Below are 20,595 nucleotides of genomic sequence, written 5' to 3' on the forward strand. Positions count from 1 at the left end.
TAATAAATTAAGTGCTGCCTGTAGACTTCAATATAGTTACTGTAAGGGGTATGACTATTTGAAAAAAATGAACAGGTATTTAGTTCATTCTCTCTTGACATGTATTGGTTAAGTTAAATGGGTAAATGAAAAAGAAAATATTTGTTTGGAAAATATCGGTAAGTAAGGATAATTTTTGCTTCCTTTGAACTGAGTTTTCATGTGTGACCTGTGTTGAACTTTTACCCGAGGGCAGTGAATTCCTTATTTTTACTACTTCGTCTTCCTTAGCTTAGGATTTCTTCTCTTTGGTGACACTTAACAGACCTTTTACTCATTGCAAGTTAAATGATAACACTGCATTGCCGAACTTCCACCATTTTTTTTCTAAATGTTGCAGTCTTTCACTGGACATAAAAATTAGATAATTTCTTGTGTACAAGAGAGAAAAGAAACCCACTGGCCTTCAGTTGCGTACTGTATATCGATGGTGCACAGCAGTAAAAAGTGTTATATGAAGAAGCAGAAGGGAATGATCAGGCCCGACAGCCCACGTATCTCACTGTGGGTTACTAGTCATGCCATGAGGAGCTTTTTCTGAATGTCTTACTTCTCACAAAGCACTTCACTTGTCTTGTGCTATGGGTTAGATTTGTTGTTACATCAGTTTTCAGACTGCTGATAATTCTGTCTTCTCCTGAAGCAGTAAAACTTTCTCAGCCATCACAGGAGCAATGAATCTGATGTCTTCACGCTGTAGCATTCATTTTACTGTGGTCTTTCTGGAGCATACAAACTCCAACATCAAAGTTAAACTTGGGCATTCAATGAATTTTTAAATAGAAGAACATAGCAGCTGTAGGTTACATCAGTCTGTCTCCATGTTATGAGTTTTCAAATGGTGTCTGTCATCCTACTTTTCATTACTTTGCTTTAGAGAGGTGGAGTTGTGACTGGGGGTGACATACTCCTCTCACATCCAAAATTTAGGAGGCATTTAAATAACTCGCTTATTTGATGCTGAACATTTTTCTTCACCCCTCTTTATTTAGATGAAAGCAGTCTTTTTCACATAGGCCTGGCTTAAGTTTTATGACCCTTCATCGCCTCCAAAATTTTGTTTAAAATGAATCTGGCAACTATGCTAAACGTTATATGTACGTGCCACGCACAGCTAACACTCTGGAAAGTGAGCAGTGCTTTTATGTTTCTTTGGCGCCCATCTTGCAACTCTTACGATATATAATATGACTTATATGCCACTTTTGGAAATAATAACTGCTGAGTTATTTTTATTACTGTTTTACAAACTTCTCGTATTGCCTCTGTTATCTGTCTGAAATTTCCAGCCCCTCAGTGATCTAGCTACTGCATCGACAGCTGAGGGAGTGTTTGGTGTAGCCAAAGGAGAAAAAATTGCCACAGTGGTGTGATGGAAAGTGTAGGAAAAGGAGTCTAAGGGAAAACCGAAAGGGGAAAGGAGTCATTCAAGAAGTCGCTGATTTGCTTTAGGAAGTTCCTTCGTCACCCCATCACTGCTTAGCCCTTTTCTTCCTCCTCTCCCCATTTACACATCATGTTTGTGCTGGTAGGAGATGGAGGAGGCTCATGGTAATTGGTTAATCAGCTATTTTCAATTCAATTCCTGGCTGTGCTTACCATGGAAAATTAACAGTCCTTGTGTATAAATATGACCCCTGCTCCTGGATTAATTTGATTATGTGAGAATCTCAGTTTTCATTTAAAAATAATAACTTTCCGGCTGCTCTGATAAAACAAGTTTGGATATGTAGTCTAAATATTCCCTAATGGTTTAAAAATCAAAAGATAAATATGAAGAACATTTGAATCTCTTACTAATAAAAAATAAATGTTCTCAAATCTTTACTATGATTACTATGATTGCTTGAGATTGAATATTTGGAGACCAGAAAATTTGTGATTTTCACTCAATGCTGGATCAGCATTCTCTCAAAGGCAAATCTTTTTAAGCAGCTTCATTTGGGTCCGCAGATAGAGAACTCATGTTCATTAATGACTGTGGATATCTTAACCTAGAGTTCCTCTCAGATATCTTCAGTTATGCAAAATGCCTTCTGTAGACTTTCTGCACTGCTGGTTTCATTCTTGGTATAACTGTGAGAGAGGATTTTGCCTATGAGTGACTGGCTGCTCTGCATTAGACCAGTGCTTTAATTTTGCATATTTAAGAAAGAAGCACAAACTTCAGCCTTTAATAATTGCAAGTTTGATTCTGTTAAAGGTCTGATAAGTGCTAGAAATTTTGTGGCAATGACTTTATTAGGAATCTAACTTAACGGCAGTCAGTTTATTTAACTGAGCTTTAAATTTCCTCTGGGCTTATAGCAGAACAGTAAATCTGCTTAGAACCTAAGTCAGGCTCATTTGAAAGGAAATATTTTTTACAAAACTTTCTCATTTGAACATCTTTCGTTGTTAAATTTATCTATTACAGGTGTGATTCCATTGACATACATGCAACTCTGAAGATAAATGAAGTGTCTACTAATAAATTAAAATGTGCCAGGGAACAGGTCCAGGCACTGGAACTTGATTGTCCACACTGGTAAATTGCTAGGATAGAATCTAACATGATTTCAGCTAGGCTAATTAACACTCCTTCAAATAGTTTCTAGATATGGCTTGTTTATTTTTATAGTTTACTAGTATAGATAATAGCCTAATCTGTGTGTGGACAGAACTTTAGTTGAAGTTAGTGAATCTTTAGCAAAGGGCAATTGTAGGACTATGTTAGAAACTATTGAGTGATAGGCTACAAAGACTGAATAAAGCCGAAGAAATACTGAGGACCTGTTTAGCAGCTTATGATTATCTTTCCATATATTATGCTGTTTCACAGATACAGAGGACCTGTGAACGATTATTTCTATAAAAATCCAGAGAAGCTAGGGAGAGCGGGCCAGGCACTGCACCTGTCTACAGCAGACTTTGCCTGAAGCTAAAGTTGAATGTCAAGACCTCCAGGATATGTGTTGCTTTCAGCACATACCGGTTCTGTTCAGCAGGGAGCAAAGTACGTTGCAGATATCTCTCAGGCTTAGTTTGAAAATGGTAGAGAGTTTCTGCAGTTGAGGATGGAGCAGCATTCGGCAGTTTTGAGAAGAAGTCCCCCATTGTTTGGTTGTGAATTTACATTAATGAAAATGCTGACAGCTTGAATATCAATGAAACAGAAATAAAAATTTATTCCTTACCAATTGGCTTTCTGTTGAAACCCTGAGGATCAAGAAGATCAAGAAAATGACATAAAGATATCCATATCCTCCCAATTCTACTTTTCCAAGTGCCGGAATACTGTTGTAGTCCACTGAAGGATTAACCCTGTAAATATTGACAGTATTAGGGTGAAGTGTGTTGTTTTCACCACTAGGAAGCTGAAGTTAACTTCTCATAGCCAGTTCAGTGTTCACTGATAATCTTTCCATGTCTTTGTAACAACAGGTTTTATCTTACTTGTTGTAAGCCCTTGTCTCTGGAATGATGATGAGCTTGGAAAAGTAATTTATTCTTTCTGTTGGCCAGTTACAGGGAAAGTCCTTCTAACTTTTTTCTAACTCCATGGGGCCAAAGTATTTCTGATTTTTTGGAGCTACTCAATCCAATTTGTAGGTGAGAATTAAAGCTTATGTTTCCACAAGAAAAACTGTTCAGTAAAAAGCCCCAAACTGCAATGTTCTTTGAATAGTGTACTTGTTGAGAGGCTCTTTATACTTACCTGTTGTTACTTTCTTCCTAAGGTTGAATGTATGTTTTGTGAAAGTCCTTTTAATTTTTATTTTTTTTTTTTTACTATTTAGTGCATCTAGGCAGGGGGCAGGGAATACTGGAAAAATTGTAAAACAAAGTATGAATGACAAGAAAATGAATTATTTTATCTGGCTAGCATCTTTGAAACAAAAGTATGAAGGCATTGGAAGGCAACTTGAGAACTCTGAAAATATTACTTTCATTCAAGCCCATCTCACCTCTAAAAGTTTAATTTTAATTTTAATATATTGAAAGCCTCACCATTTGAAATGATAACTACTTCATACATCATATATGTCATTCATTCTTTAAATGAAGGCAGCTATCAGGAATAGGGCAGGGTTAGTTTATTTGATCTTGCATGAAGTTTCATAATTTTTCTGACTGTTCGCTCATCTCAGATGGCTGTAGATCATGTTAGTAATACAAGCTATAGCTAATGAGGTTGAAACCTTGTATGACGCTGGTCATATTACTCCCACTCTGGAACCTCCAAACAATTTCCTTCCTAAAGCCCCTCTCTTGGCTTGCATGGCCCAGGGCATTCAATCTTCCTAAATGCAAACAATTGACTTCATGGCACCTCTTGTTCCAATTGCATATAACCCTGATTTTCCCTTCTCATTGACTGTTGATAAATGTTTGATGCCAGCTGGGATTAGCACTGTGGTATGCCTCCCAGCTAATGAGAAATACTGCTTTCAGAGAATTCGCAAGGCAATCCCATGTTCTTAATTTGACATGTTTTATTCCTCACCAGGTTCTATACTACAGGAAGTAAAATAATGTACCTACTGAGAAAAGTCTCTTGGCTTTGTCCCTGGAAAGTATTTTGTGAAGAGAAACCTGTATTTTGAGTTCAGGCGGTTTTATTTCTTTTCACCGTTGTTGACAATGAATCTTAGTAGATTCATGAAATGAATGTGGGGATGCCAGTGAAAAGGATTGGGAATATTCTGTTGTGGATCTGTACATTTTATTTTATTTGGAGGTTGGAAATCTCGCTTCCAGGTTATAAATACAACCCTTCCAGGTTAGATATACAACCCTGATCATACAGTAGTGATAAGCCTATATTATCACAAGGAGTAGAATTTTCTTTATGCTGAGGAAAGTACATTGGGATGAAAGAGAAGTACACTGGCATGTGAAGAATATATTATGTAGTTTGGAAACTGAGCAGTTTCTAGACCCTGGGAGCCGTCTTGTCATGGAGGGAGTAAAGCCAGGCTTCTACTACTTTATTGCACAGAAAATATCCCTGTGAGCACTAGCAATGCCAGAATATTGCACTTTCCTGTACTCTTTGTATTCCTTAAGAATGAAAGTCTCAGAATTAATTTGGTTTTTACGCAAATTCTTTGTATAGGTGTTCTGTCTTATGTCCTCCTGTATACTTGTGCAAAGATATATAACTTAGGCTAGAAATGGACCATTTAACTAAAGTAAACCTCAAATGGACCAACTTTTCAGCTTCCATGAAAGCAGTGGATGTGGTTTTGCTAATTTAGTGTCATGCCTCAAGTTTTCTAAGAAAAATTGAAGAAATTTATCCACAGCATAGAGGAAGTGTCCTGTGTGAAGAACATCTCCATTGCAGGGACCTGGTGGGACCTGGAAGGCGCTGGGGCTGTTAACTCCAAGTCACTGAGAACAATTGCACAATGCTTTTTGTTTTGTGCTTTGTGCTCCTCTCCCCTTCTTGAGTAAGCGTTGGTTAATGGAAGAGCCATTACACTTGATCTGTTACAGTGGTTTCCAGTGGCGGCAGTAATTTAATAGTGTTAAAACAGTCCAAGGTGTGACAGCTGTAAGGGACAAACTCTGTATGGTCTGTCATGGGTGGACGTGGCATTAGAGTATGTTGGATAAATATTCATTTTAGCAAAGAGGTTGCTGGTTGTGGTGGGTGTAAATGTCCAGGTTTTGGTGGTGGGAGGGTTGCGGGGGCGGCCTCTGTGAGGAACAGGCAGGGGCTGCCCCGTGCCGGTCACAGCCGGTTCCATCCGGTTCCAGCCAGTTCCAGCTGGCTTGGCAACAGCCCCACCACAGGACACAGCTGAGCCCGTCAACGTCGCTGGCGGTGCCTCTGGCAAAATATATGTAAGAAAGGGCAAAATATGGCACAGCAGTGAGGAGTGAGGAAAAAAGTGTGAGAAACAGCTCTGTGAGCCTGAAAGTCGGAGTCGGGAATGAAGTGAAGTTGAACCGGGGAAAAGGGGAGGTGGGGGGAAGGTGGTGTTTTAATTTGTCTTTGTTTCTCACTATCCAAACACATTTTAATTGGCAATAAATTAAATTAATTTTCCCCAGGTTGAGTCTGGTCCGCCTGTGATGGAATTGGTAAGGGATCTCCCTGTATATTACCTCGACCCCTGAGCTTTTCCGTCTTGTTTTCTCCCCCTGTCCTGTTGACAAGGGGGAGTGAGAGAGCAGCTGGGTGGGCATCTGACAGCCAGTCAAGGTCAACACACTACACCAGTGCAGAAAATACACATAGTTCACGCTTGATCATATCAAAAAACTTGTGGTTGAGCACCAGTATGTCCTAGCAGCAAAGGAGAATTATGATTTCCCTGCTTTTTCTGCTTGCATGAAGAGGTTGCTTTCAAGAGTATTCCACGTGTGACAGTGATTGCTACGTTATATTGCTCTGTATGTGTGTGTCACGTTGGTATCAGCTGACTTGTCTTAACCACTAAACTGAAACGCATCTCCAGCTTATATCCTGGGACTTGTGGACAGTATTTTTGAAAAATAGACTCAAAGAGTGTGAAGTTCCAGATATTAGTGAATTGTACAGGTCGGCTTTCATAAATCAGACTTCAGGTTTCAACGGAACTGTAAGAAAAAACAGTTAGTTTTATGCAAAGCATATATTCTATTACATTTTGACTTTTTTTTCCCCTTCTAGATAAACATCATGTCAATGGAAACAGAATGGTAGAACCTTTCCCAGAGGGAACACAGATGGCTGTATTTGGTAAGACATCAGTTTTAAAATAAAAGCTCTAAGCTGTATAGTGTTACTGCATGCCAAATTTGTTAATATCAGTCTGAGTCCTTAGAGTTTTAGAATCTGGGTTGCTATTGCCATTTTCTAATCACTACATCAGCTAAAGCCACTGATCGTTTTTGGAGATGTCCATGCCGCAAAAGAGGTATACTAAAAGTATTTTTCTGAGTTACAGAAACAGAAGATTTAAACCCTTATTTTGTTCCATAAAAATTCCCAAACAGTAGATTTTTATGTATGATAATTACTGTAAGATCATTCATTAGTTTAAACAAAATTCTGAAGATGATCCATGATTCTCCAGACCTTAAGTCATGCAAGGAACTCAAACTGTTGGGATCTACTGTACTTCCAGAATTGTTACCGTTTACATGCCCCGAACCAAACCTGCTGTTTTGTACTTTACTTCATGAATAGTCCCATAGACTTCCTGTTGGGTGCCAACAGAGTTGGAAAGGTGGCCAGTTGTAAAAGAGTAGATGTTTAATTTCATTGTATCTATGCTATTTTCTATGAAAATCTCATTCTTTGAGCCCTTTTGTAAAACTTGACAAAAGTGTTTCTCTGGAGAAATTAATTACTTCTGGAAGAAAGAAACATCCTAAACCAGATCAGAATCATCAGTTTTTTACCAAGATATGGACTTTGCCCAAATGCAGGAATCATCAGAGCTGTCTTTTCAGAATGTGCTAATGTCAGGGCAAGCCTATGGAATTTACTAGGGAAGAAAAAAGTGGATTTCTATGACAATTATTCTTAAAACTTATTGTTACAGAGAATCAAAACTAATCCTGTTTTGAACCATAAGACTGGATTGTTTAGAAAGGATATAATTCTCTATTAACTTCTATAGGGTGGTACAAAAGTGCCTTAGGAAATCTATTATATCCTATTAAATGTTTATCTATCTGAGATGTTGAAGTAAATATTAAATTACTACTTGATACATGTGCTATATCATCTAGCCTGATGGAGTTCTAAATCATAATAAGTGCAGGTCAGGTATGTAAAGCAGTCATCACTATTTTTGACCTGGGCCTGTTCTAATAACATACATATATACATTTTGGCAATTGCAAGGCAATGTGTGTAACAACAAACATGTAAAAATGGAGGATGTACCCTGGAAAGCCGTGATTCTGAGAGTCGATGCTAAATAAATGCCCAGTATGATGTAACAAAAAGAATAAATGCAGCCTTCAGACATGAAGTCAGGGGCATAGTGAGTAGGTGTGAGTGGGAAATTTTATACCTGCATGCGGTGTTTCCGAGACAGATACTAAAATACATTTCATATTCTATTGAGCAATTAGACAGAATTTATTAACAACAGCAACAAAAAGGTGAAACACTGAAACAAACTATCAAAGCAACCAAGAGAATCTGCGTATCATCATGTCTTAAGATACAGACTGGGACAGTTAACAGGGTGCCTAACCGGAGGTTTCAGAAGTCAGCTCACCAGGCTGCCTGCTGCCAAACCAGAGGGATGGAGGTCTCCTGTAGTCCTGTGGTGTGGATATCTCAGTAGTCCAAGGGCACCCAGAATGAACCTAGACACTTGTGTCAGGTACCCCATTCACCCCAGATGCTTCCTGAGGTTGTGCATCCATGGAAAACACATTATTGATCTCCATAAAGGCAAAAGTACTAGAAATTATCTTCCCTACATGATACAGTAGATCATGTTAGATAATCTAATCATCCCTACTGATGTTAAAGGTTATGAATCTGTATTTTACAGGAGAAAGTAGCCCATGTCAATATGGCGTTTTCTCAGTCATTGAGCTTAGCGATGGTGATCTGGTCTAATTTATAAAAAGAAAATGTAGCATAAATATTTCAAAAATCTGAGCAGTGTCTGAAAGTTCTTAATTAGTAACAGTTTACATAGCTCTCTGGAATAAACTGTTGATCTTAATCTATTTTCAAACAGAGCTGTATTCACATCTGAAATATTTAGCAATCCTATGTGCAATGCAAAGGGCTAAGTTATCCATGGGCACTAATTTATTACTCCGAAAATTGTCTTTTGAATTGATTATTGCAAAAAAATCATAGTAAGTGTTAACTTTCCTGTCGAGCTAATGTTTCTGTAGTTAGCATAGTTGAAGAGGAGAAATGGTTCATGGGTGTCACCCTTCAGTTATCATTGTGATTTCTTCAAGTTCTCTTTAGAGTTCCTCTAATCCAGTATTGTCTTTCTGCCAGTATTCCCTTGTCTGTGGATTGTGGGAACATCAAAAAAATCTTGGAGCGTTGGAATGAGAGAATGATAATTTTTTTTGAGCTAATGGAAAATGATTGTATGTTACCTTTTGAGTTTTAAAGTTAAGATGGATGTAGAGATTCTTCTTCGGATTTCTTACAGCAGACAGGGTGAGAGTTCTGGTACAATCTGATATTGATGCAGTCTTCGCTGTTTAAATTTTTTTAAAGCTCCTCCTTTATTTCCTGTGTGATGGTCAGATTGGTTTTCCAGTTGCTGTGGTGGGTGTGGATGTGAGTGCTTCTATTGGTTATATCACTGTTGATTGTACACAATTTGTAAAATTTCATAGAAAGTAAAACCCTATCTACAGAATTTCACTGGAATAGCGCAAAAGCTCATTAAACAGCCTACTTTGGATCATTGCTGAGGAACATCGTTATATTCGTATCAAGCCTGGTAACTTTCATGATTTTTAAATTGCCATAGATTTTCCACAACATTATGATTGCAAATGTTGGGCTAGGTGGTGAAAACTCATGCTGCTGCCATCTGTGCTGTGAATAAATGAAAAACCTACATGTTCTTAGGTTTACTATTAAACCTGAAATATAATAGTATACAAACATGACTCTGATAATAATTGTTGTCATTTGTTGGCATTGGCATCCCATTCTGATATGTGGTATAGAAAAATGGAGCTACAGTTCGCTTTTGCTGCCTCCCAATGGGGCAGCGTTTGCTGGCCTGTGTGAACAGGAATGATAGGAAGCACTCAAAGAAGAAAACGATTATCTGTTAGTAATTCTTCTCCTCACATTGTTACCCGTCCTATCCATGTATACTCCTGTTAACAGCAAGTTCTTTGTATTTTAGGGCTCTCTAAGCTAGGGGGAAGAAATTGAGCTAGTCTGAGCTAGTAGGCTTTCTGACTCCACCTTAGCAAGAGAGGGCTTCTCCCTCCTCTTCTCCAGAAACACCCTTTAATCCTTTAATTGGGATTGCACAGGGACAAGTCTCGAAGAGCAGTAGTTACTAAGAAGTAATCCCTCTTCCTTAAAAAGATCTACAAAAGCTAAAAGATGGTAAATAACCATATGATTTTGTAGATATAGCCTACTTGCAGTGAATTTTCCTACTGCTTGGATAGTTTAGATTCACCACTAAAAATAACAGTATGAAATGTAATGCTGGGTTGTAAACACTAATCCTTCTACCTGCTTGCAAAATGCAGTTAGATTGCATTACATAGCTCCATCTTCTGCAAAACCTCCTTCAAGATGCTCTTACTAATGCTGTGTTATTTACTTTATGGTATGACATCTTGTTTTGATCAAGGTACAGGGGGAATGTACACGGGTCATTGTTTCTGCAGCTTTCCATTTATAACAGAACCTCACAGTTTTCCAAAGACTATTTAAAAGATCTTGAGATTCTCTGGTTGTCTGTTTAGCATCATTCAGCTGCCTAAGATACACCTATTGTTCGTTAGAATAAAGAAATGCGTCCTTGTTTCTACAATGGTAAAAAAGCTAGATTTCAAAGGTGAGGGTGAGTCTTTAATGGAAATCTTTTAATGCTAACCATCCAGTGACCTTTCAATCCAGTTTCCAGCTAATACTGAAGCACTAAGAGCACAGGAGGTGCACAGGCACTGCTCACAGCCTCACTGGAGACACTGCAGAATGCTGCATCAAAAATCATTGTGCCTCTTGGAGTAAGGAGGAGGATGTATTCCCAAGTTCAGTGACTGAAACAGATGAAACTCTAGACATTATGTGCTTGTGTTATGGATGGTAAAGTAGAAGCCATTCAATAAATGCCTGTCCAGAAAGTTTTGTTGTAGTTTTTATGGCCATAGATATTTTCAGTTATTTTGCCTGTAGTGACTGATTTTGACCAGAAACCTAACCAGAAATCAAAACCTGAACATATATTAGGGGGTTGATAGTGTTTTGAAAAGAAGCAATTTGAGATCTAAAATCAACTTTTGGTTAGAGGTGTAAAAAATAAAAAGAAATGCTTCAAAGCTGCAGAACTTATGCAACTTTTGATAAATTAACATTTCCATCAGTACCATTGTAATTCTTTGCATATTTTGAGCACATTTAAATGCACTGCTGTATTATGCCTAGAAATATTTCTGGTCAGCATTTCTGAATTTTAAGTGCATATTCTTCTTATCAGCTGCTGCTATTGCAAGACTCCAGTTTATCCCAGAGCACCTGTATATTCACTGTGCTTTATATGCTACCTTATTTCTCTAAGAGGAAGCATTGTGCATATGGTGCATTCATAGAAGGGCTCTTATTTACCTTTTGTAATATCTGGCAATAGTTCAGATTTGTAATTATAACACTTTTTAAATACAGGACTAAATTGTGTTGTATTTGCTTGACATACTGGCTAGTAATGGGATAATTGGTTTCTTAATGTAAACAAAATATAGACAGAAGTGGGATGTTAAGTAACTGATAAGATCTAATTACAGACATTTCTGAGTTGGCAGACAGATCCAAGCTTGTTCACCTTCTGCTCTGCACTTATTAGACAGCAGCATGTTCCAGTAATTCTACAGAGCCATATTATTGTTGTACTTTGCCTGAGTTATGATATCCTATTGAGATTCAGATGTACTCTGTGCATTCCCACAATTCCCACTGCTTCCAAAGATTATTTAAAAACTAAAATAGGATTACACCAAGATTGTCCAGTTAGCCCTGGGCAGAGCCAGGGTTTTCTCAGCCTTTGCATGTGGCCTGTTCAGCTGCCTCGGGAGTGCAGCTTCACCCGATACCTATGTGGGTTAGCAGTTGGAAAGCTGTGCTCCTCAAGCAAGACTTGCTCTTGAGCTGTTTAACTCTTTCTAATACAGGCTTGGTGAGGGCAACTTTTCAACCAAAGGAAAATAATTTCACCTGAAAGTGGGATGATGTGTTTAAGAATGGATCACTCTATCCTGAAACAGCTACTGGTGGCTATGTCAGATAAGAAAGTGTCTTAGGAAGTCCTTTGGTCCAACTGAGTTTTCAATTACAATGTTTTTATGACGAGCTCTGTTCTTTTCACCAGGAAAAGGAAATTACAGGAAACAAAATTTGAACCCCAAGAAAAACACCTTTTTTGTAGACAGTAAAAATAGAACAATTTTTCTCTGTTGCACAAAGAAAAGGAAGAAAACTTTAAACCACGCTACAAGTCAGAAGATATTATATCTCTGTCTGAAGAGAATGTAAGACTTCATGATGTTGAAACAGGTGTGTGTGCTGTGACCCAAATTGTAGGAGAAACATCTACAGCAATATTACCAGATGTTACAAAGATCACACTGTGGAAGAACTGAGAGCCAGAGGGAATGTCTTCTAGAAGGGATTCATGTTTCTTATGCTAATTCTCTTTCAACATCTTGGAAAAGTGAAGGAAGTGTACTAAATGGCTGGATTTATAAAGGACTGAAGCATTAGTGCTGTCCTATGTTCTCAAGGTGGCATAAAAATGGACACTGAACTTTCTGCAGTTCTGGAATGAGAAAATAAACCTGTGAAGACATTGCATAACAAAAAGGGTTTGCCTAAAGGGAGTCTGCTCCATCACTAAACCAAATCATGTTCCTATTACCTTTGCAGTATGTTTATTAAAGAAATATATCCTTATTTCCTATTTTCTTTTATCTTCCAGATACTGACTTATGGCCAGTGTCTTTTTGTTGCCTCTTCTAGTGAACTGAAACACAACCCAGTTCCCTGGCTCTGCTATCTGGTCCTGGTTCATCCTTATTGCCACCAGTGCCTAAACATCTTCTTCCTCGTAATCTTGCCTGAAATATGATGCTGTGGTTTGCTGGTCAAACCTTCAGGGGGTATGTCAGCTCTAAGCAATTGCCAGGGAACGTTGTCTGTTTAGGATTTAAAAGTGCAACCAGGGAAGCCCTGAACTGAAAATTTTCCCCTAAGCCTGTTGTAAAATAAGGTGATAAACACAGAAATAAACATTATTCTGGGACCTTTTAAAAATGCAAATCTTACTATTCAATTTCTCTTGTCCTATAGCATATCATTAGGCATTAAATGCTAGTGATCTGATTTGATAGCATTGTGCGTCAACTTTGTGGTAGTGTAAATGGGCGATTGCAGAGCACTATGCAAGACAGACCCAGATAAATACAGAATGCTACCGTCTGCTTGGTCTTTCCCAAGGACATTTCCTGACATTTATAAACACTAATAAGGGACAATAAAATATCCCTAATGCAAAGTGAAAGCTGTCCTTGATCAGCACAACCCTTCATAACATTCTTTTATTTCAAAGGATCCACATCTCTTTTTCTTTTTGCTTCTGAAAACAAAAGTAATGTGGCCTTCAAACACAATATCTGTCCTTCTCCGTCAGGGACTTGGTTATGTTAATTTAGCTTTCTTGAGGTAATGAAGAATTTAGCTTTGTGTGGATTTCCACTTAGAGTGTGTATTGCACATTAGTGAAGATCCAGAGGTTTTTAAAAGTAAATCAGATCGCAGCTTTTAAGTCAACATCATTCACCTTAAAACAGACATTTAATTATGTTTTGGGGACTTGCCCACTGAAATGAGTAGCAGAGACATAGTTAATTTTCATGTGTTCTGGGATAAGGCTCAGTGATCTCCAATGGCAGGAATTGTCTTTAACATACCTTTTATTTTTTATGCAAAAAGCCAGCAAGAGCACCTAGATTACTTTAGCAATGCAAAAGCCTTGCAGAGAAGTAATTTCTTGCCAATGATAAATAGGGATATATCAGTGACTAGGATGAACATATGCTTGGCATCATTCTGAGTTGGTTTAAGTTTGAAATAGAAGTAAATTATCCTGTTAATGACTAGAGGCTGCCCTCGTCAGATTTATGCTGCTTTGCAGGAGATATATGTGTGTGTGTGTTTATGTGCTGGGATATACACACATACACATTTACCATCAGCATTTATCCTTTGATTCCTGTTAATAAAGCACAGAGCATGGTGACATAGCATAAAACATACAGAACGGTGGTGATTTATTCTATTCAGCCACAAAAAATGTGGTGCTAATTGTCAGTAGTTACAACAGCAGAGAAAAAATAAATAAGGAGGTTTTTGGAGGGATAAAATTGTGTTGTTTTGATAATTTTAGACATACTGTGACATTCACAAAGTATTGTCAGTGCATCTTACAGCTCCTAATGGATTTATCTTTACAAGACTGCTGTCACAGACTGACAATATTAGAACTGGGGATGTGAGACCAAGAAAATAGGATCCTATATTAAAAAATATGGATTACTTATTATTGGGTTATTCCATCTGGGATAATTTAGAGTGGTTTTCCTGATTTTGAGGAGGTTTTCTCACCTGATGAAGTTACAGGTGATCTCAAAAAATATATCATTAGATATCTGGCTTAAAATGGAAAGTACAAAAACCTTCATCTACTTTTAAAATACTTGCTCAGAAAAGTTCCTGAAGCTTGGGGGAGTCAACTGGAATCTTTATATTGATCTCATTGGTGCTTTCAACTCATCGGGCTGGAATTAATCTCAATAGATTTCAGGTATGTAATGTAAAGTGGTTGTCAAGAACTTCTCCCTAGTCAGAGAAAACACATTTGGAGGTCAGTTCATAACGGCTGTCTCAGAAAGGAATAATTCACCCTCTGTAGGTGCCTTGTACTGTCAAACGCTGTCTAAACAACTAGCTTAGACTAGGGGGAATTGATTCGTTTGCATAAATACGTTGCAAATGTTTTCTGCCATCTAAGGTGTTCTAGGGCATTTGAGACATCCACAGGGGGCTGGCAGGGATGATACATGTCTCACAGGAGAGCCATACTCTTCTGAACTAGGAGATGAAAGCCTGGTAGGTTTATGCAGGACGTCCCAAATGATATTAGATACCTTTGTTTAGGGATTCCATGTGCAGATAAATGTAAGTGTAATATGTATGTGAAATTGTCCTTGGCGTCCAGCTTTCAAGAACACAGGTCTACCTTTTGTCATATGTGCCACTCTTATGCCAGTCCTATGCAGAATTGCTGCATAAGGCATCTCTGGTGACACCAGATGCCTTTAGTTATGCATCGGTACTGAACCCTCGATCCTCACTGACCATCATGGGAGCTTGGATACCTTTTGTCCCACGTGAACACCTATTTGTAGAGATCTAAATGTAGTTGTTCAAGTCTGCATGCTGAAGCACACCCTAGAGGTCTCTATTTCAAGTGCCTGTGGTTAGCTGGGAAGAATTGCTTCTAGACTATTGCTCACAGAATCCCTTACATCCCAGTATATGCCAGGTACATTATTTACCCTTGTATTTAGGGTAATGCCCACATTATTAGATTATTTTCAGTGGCAGTCTATGCTGGCAGGTACAGGCTCTCTGCTTTTTCTGGGTGACACACACAAGTCTTTTGTCTTTAGAAGAGAGTGAAAACTCCACCCTTTAAGAGGGTCAGACAGCATTTTGTTCCAGATTTTTCTTCTAGAATACCACCTGACTTTGCTGTCTGTGCAGGACACACTTTAGAAATGAAGGAAAAAGTGCACTTCAGCAGCTACAAGAAAGAAATAATATGATCAGTTTTTCAAATAAGATAAGAACTAATCACAATAAAAATCTGATTTGAGTTGAACTGTAAGTAATTTTGAAACAGCCGTAGTTATTTGTTTGTGAGCCAGGGAAAACAGCATGCAATATGTCAGGCTTTGAGATAAAATTTATTGGTGTGTCATTGGCTTAAATCCAACATTATGCTCATAAATAATATAATCCTAGTGTGACACATTTCTGCTTGAACCTTGACTGAAAATTATTGAGAATCATGTTATGAATTATGTAGCAGCAGTCACGCATTCAAGTCAAAAGGATATAACTTGAGTGAAATGCTGAAATGTATTTGTAATTAGGTACACTATCTAAAGATGCATAGTTGCAGAAAGGGCAAGGTATCTTTCTGTGTATCCAAAGGTATGACATGGAGCCTTGCTGCAGACTCAGGCTAATGGTCATTCAGCTTTTATTGACTCATTCTTCTGGGATGGAAAGTCTGATGTGGCTGAATGTTGTTGTCATCTGTATCACTCTCTTCTATGCTATTAGCACCGTCTTTTGTCTCTTAATTTGTACTAGCTCAATATGACCCAAGGCTCCAGACAAACCTTGACAATAATATACAGTCCAACTGCACAGCAGGATGGGAGTGTTATTCAGTGGAATGTGCCTGACAAGCCAAGAGAGGACAAATGTAGGGGTTTAAGCATCAAAATGGTTATACTCAGACTCATCAAGTGTGATGGTGTTTATCCCTGTGGCAGACAAAGAGATTATCAATTGCTTTGCTTTCTGGAGGCCAATAAACCCAAGATCATTTTACTGTGCTGCTACATTAAAGATCTGGACATGTTTTTTAGATGTAGAAGGCCTTTTTGTAGCTAACATAGTCCCTCTTCAAACCATTGTGTAGTGTGCTGTTTGGCTGTAGTGGTTATTTCTAGTCTAGTACAGAAATTCACACCTGGGTTCTTCTCTTTTTTTTTTTTGTCCTTACTATATGTGTACAACTTTGTTCCCAGTCTATCTTCTGGAGGGAACCAGTTGGCTCCCTTTGAGATGAAACCTGCATGTCGTTCTGGGGATAGTTCATCCTGCTCTACACTATCCTGCAATACTCTCCTGGCAGGCCTTATACCCTCAAATGTCCTGATGTGCTCTCATGTCATGCCCCAATGCATGCAGCCCCCACCCTGGGTCTTACGCTATAGAAGCAGCTCTTTTAAAAGACCGACACTGATTTGAAACAAAAGCCTAAGCTGAGAAAATGTATGCGCACACAACACCAATTATGCCTTAGGTGAAATGTGGTTTGCATGGTAAATGGAAGAACAACGTTGTTGACCATGTTTCCCATCTCAGAGCTTTATCTTTTCCTAAATTTCCTAGATCTCATGCCACGGTATTTCCTGAAAACAGGGAACAGCAGTGTTGCATGAATAAATGAAGCCAGGCCATGAACCACCTGTGGTACAGATATATTCAGCCAACTGGAGCTGACTATAGTGTGAGAATTTAGCATCTGTGAAGAATTCATGAATACTCCTGAATTTTACTTGTTCTAGTACTGTACCTTCAGACAAAGAAAACTGCATATAAGTGGAGACTTTTAATACAGATTTCCTCTTGCTGGCCAATATCTTCTGTATCCTTTCTTTTTGCTTACATCAACAGACTTTTATTAGGTCACCAATTCCTTGGTGCATGTGACAGGGCCAAAATTTGGATTTTTATAAGATATGCTTATAATTGAATTTTTTATATCTTCAGTTAAAATATTGCCACTTACCTAATTTTAAAACTAATCTTGATCCCTTCCAGTTGTTTGTTCCAGACTACAATTATTTACGCTTTACAATGCTATAGACCAAACCCAAGGGTAAATCAAAGATGTTTGTAGCCTTGAGGCAGTTTTTTGCTTTAACAACAGACTTATTGACTCTATACAACTATTTTCCCAAGAATTCAAGGTACTGTGTGGATCCAAAATGTTTTGGAGCAGGTGCTGGATCTTACAGAAGGGCTGTGTTGTTTGGAACCTGAGGCTCTAAGAGTCTCTCAGATCTCAACCAGTTGTGTTGTCCCTGGCTGCAGCCTGCTGTGAGTTGAAGGCACTTTGCTGATGACTCCATCAGTCATATTTTGCCCCCAAACTCCTTTCTTATACACAGTTTTAGGAGGAGGGTAATATATGGATTTTAACTGATTCCTAAGTATGCAATGCCTTTCCCTGTTGATGCTTGTGGTTGGAAAGTGGAATAGGAATGGAAAAGAGAACAAAACAGAAGTCATCGTTGTGCCAGTGTATAAACCCATGGTTTTTCCATTTGGTGAATACTGTATGCATTTGTGCACCACTCAGGTCAAAAGAGATGTAGCAGAACTGAAGAAGGTTTGGGGGGCAAAAAGGGTGGTCGGAAGTATGGAGCATCTTCTACCCAAGGAATGACAGGGTACACTAGGACTATTCAATGTCAAAAAGAGAGAAGCTAGTGGGGTATGAGAGGTCTACAGAATAATGATAGGCATGGGGACTGTAAAAGAGAATTGATTTTGCAGAATATCTCCCCTTATAAGAAGTAGAGGCCAGAAGAATGGATGCAAATAGGAGCCAGTTTCAAAATAAATCAGAAAAGCTGGAATAAAATAAGAAACTGTTGGTCTCCTTGCCAAAGGATTTTCTGCATACAGAAGATTTCTCAGGTTGAAATGGGGCCAGGAGAAATAGCTGGAAGAGAGATCCACTGAGAGTTATTCAAACCACAGCAGGCTCAGGAAATCCTGCAAAAGTCAGCGACTAGGACTGGCAGGTATCATGTGTATTTGTCCTTTTCTTACTCTTCCCTGAGTGCCTGCTGTTGTCAACTGTGAGATGGATCCCTATTTTGCCATATACTGCATGTCATAGGTCTCATATATCATGTGTGTATATCACCGATCATATCACATAGACTGCTTTTCTATTATTAATTAATTAAACCTCTGGGGAGTCTTATAGCTAGAACCTGTGTGCTGATTTGAAAGTACAGGAGTTGTTGTTGAAAATCGTGTTGAAAACCATGCAAATGCAAGCCACAGTTGTCATTAGGTCCCTGTTGAGAGATTTGTAGTGAGAAATAATAAATTAAAGATGCATGTAGGTCTTTTTCTGCTGGACAATAAAGTTGGGCAAGTTTTGCAAACTTGATATGCATTCTAGTAATCGCACCTAACCTGCTTTGAAGTTGTATGTCAGAAAACCCCCTAAAGCCCCCAAAGGAGGCAGAATGACTGATTGCACAGTGAATGCTGTAAAATAGACAACAGCTCTTTCTGGATGCACGTCTAGCTTGGCATGGATATGAGAGATGTCTCTGCGCTTGGAAAGCGGGTGGGCTGAAGGCATGGCATAAAGGGACCACGTACTGCTTCCACCCTGGGGCAGCACAGCTCTGTCTCTGTGACTGCGGTACCCGACTTATCCAAGCCTGGTTGGATAGCTACAGTTATCCAAAATACATTCGTACAAAGATCTCTGACCATGGTTTGTATAAGCTAATTTATTATCTGCTTCAGTGTTCACGCTGGTGCATCTCAGGCTTGTCTGTCATGTATCACTTTTGACTACTGCATTACTCGGAAATGCAGTAGTCAGAAGTGATACAAATTGCGTTGCTTTTTTAAAAATATTAGTAGTTGCTGATTCAAAACCTGTGAAGAAAGAGAAAAACTCTGCTGTATACAAAAATAAGTGTATCTTTGCTTGTTCAAAGAGTTGCTATCCAACAGCCACATCCAACTTCATGGTAAAGATGGGAATTTCCGCCTTAGACGGCTGCTGTGCAGCTGTCATGGTGCTTCTCTAATGAACGACAGTGCGTATGTCTATTGCACATTCCAAGGCTCTCCCAAAAGCCAGCTTCAAGGATAGAGAGGCTATTTATTTAAGCAAGAGCATGCTACTCCAGCCCTTAAAACAGCCGGAGGCTGTATGCCTCATGATGCCCTCTAGCTCAATATTCTGCCAACCACAGCCAGAGAAGAGAGCACAGGACGTTCAGAGGATGTCTAAGAAAACCACGGGGTTGCAGAGGGAGCAGGCCACGGACTTCGCTGTGTGTAATGGCAATTTCTTTGCCGAGCCATCAATGCAGTGCAGACACTCTGCCTCAGCATTTATTATAGTTACTTTATTTTCAACAGTGACATACCATGTTTTTTGGGAATGAGTGCACGTCAACTACTGCATAAATGGTAAATGACTAACAACATATCTATTTGGCCTCTGTCCGTTCCTCTGGATATAAATTAGTTTTTCTATAACAATCTTCTCTAGTATTTTCTGGAGTAATTCTCTTTTTGGGGGTGGGTAAGAAAGAGTTATTCTCTTTTGTGAGTGAGAACATACCATAATTTTATTGGTTACTAACAGATGAGAAAATGACTGTTGGAAATTCTATATTTCCATTAAGGACAGCTGTGGTTCAAAATAGATTAATTTTAATGATCTTCTAGGTACACTTAGAAGACATTTATTAGTTTGGGCTAGAAGGCATTTATTAGTTTGGGCTTTTATTGGAAAAAGGTTAAGGGTATGTTTCTGTGGAGCTGGGGAAAGGAGTACTAAAGGGCTGCTTGTTGAATTGGCTTGCTATTTGAATGTAATTATTTTTTGCTCCTGAGCAATTATAGATTGTAAGTTTAAATAATTGTCAGGGTGCCTACAGCTTTCTATTGTTGTCTAAAATCTAAGGTTATAAATAAAATAAGTAATATTAGTTTACTTTTTCTGAATGTGTCTACGGCAGTTAATTTAACTTAGCAATAGGTATCAAAAAAGGAAAGAAAAGGCAAGATTTCTATTCCTTGCAGTAAACAAACTTTGTAAACAAGTTATTATTTTCTGCAGCATAGCCCTAAAAGTGATTCTTATTTTGCTGGTAACAAAATGTTTGTGGTGCTTTGCTTTTATAATAGTAGAATATATTTTGTTTTGCTTCTGTATATTTCAAGCTCCCTAAGGTTGCTGAGTGATTAGAGAGATTTTCACAAGACAAGGGTAA

General features: G+C 38.5%; 1 protein-coding gene across 2 annotated transcripts in view; it reads left to right on the forward strand.

The window, feature by feature from the left end:
- Positions 1–20,595, forward strand: part of MSRA (methionine sulfoxide reductase A) — a 285,500-nt gene that overhangs the window by 107,062 nt on the left and 157,843 nt on the right. For both annotated transcript variants that reach the window (XM_069805545.1, XM_069805546.1), the window contains exon 2: positions 6,683–6,751. In XM_069805545.1, coding sequence (XP_069661646.1) covers positions 6,683–6,751 — 69 coding nt within the window. The remainder of the gene's footprint in view (positions 1–6,682; positions 6,752–20,595) is intronic.

Source organism: Haliaeetus albicilla, chromosome 18 (genome assembly GCF_947461875.1).
Source record: "Haliaeetus albicilla chromosome 18, bHalAlb1.1, whole genome shotgun sequence".
NCBI lineage: Eukaryota > Metazoa > Chordata > Aves > Accipitriformes > Accipitridae > Haliaeetus > Haliaeetus albicilla.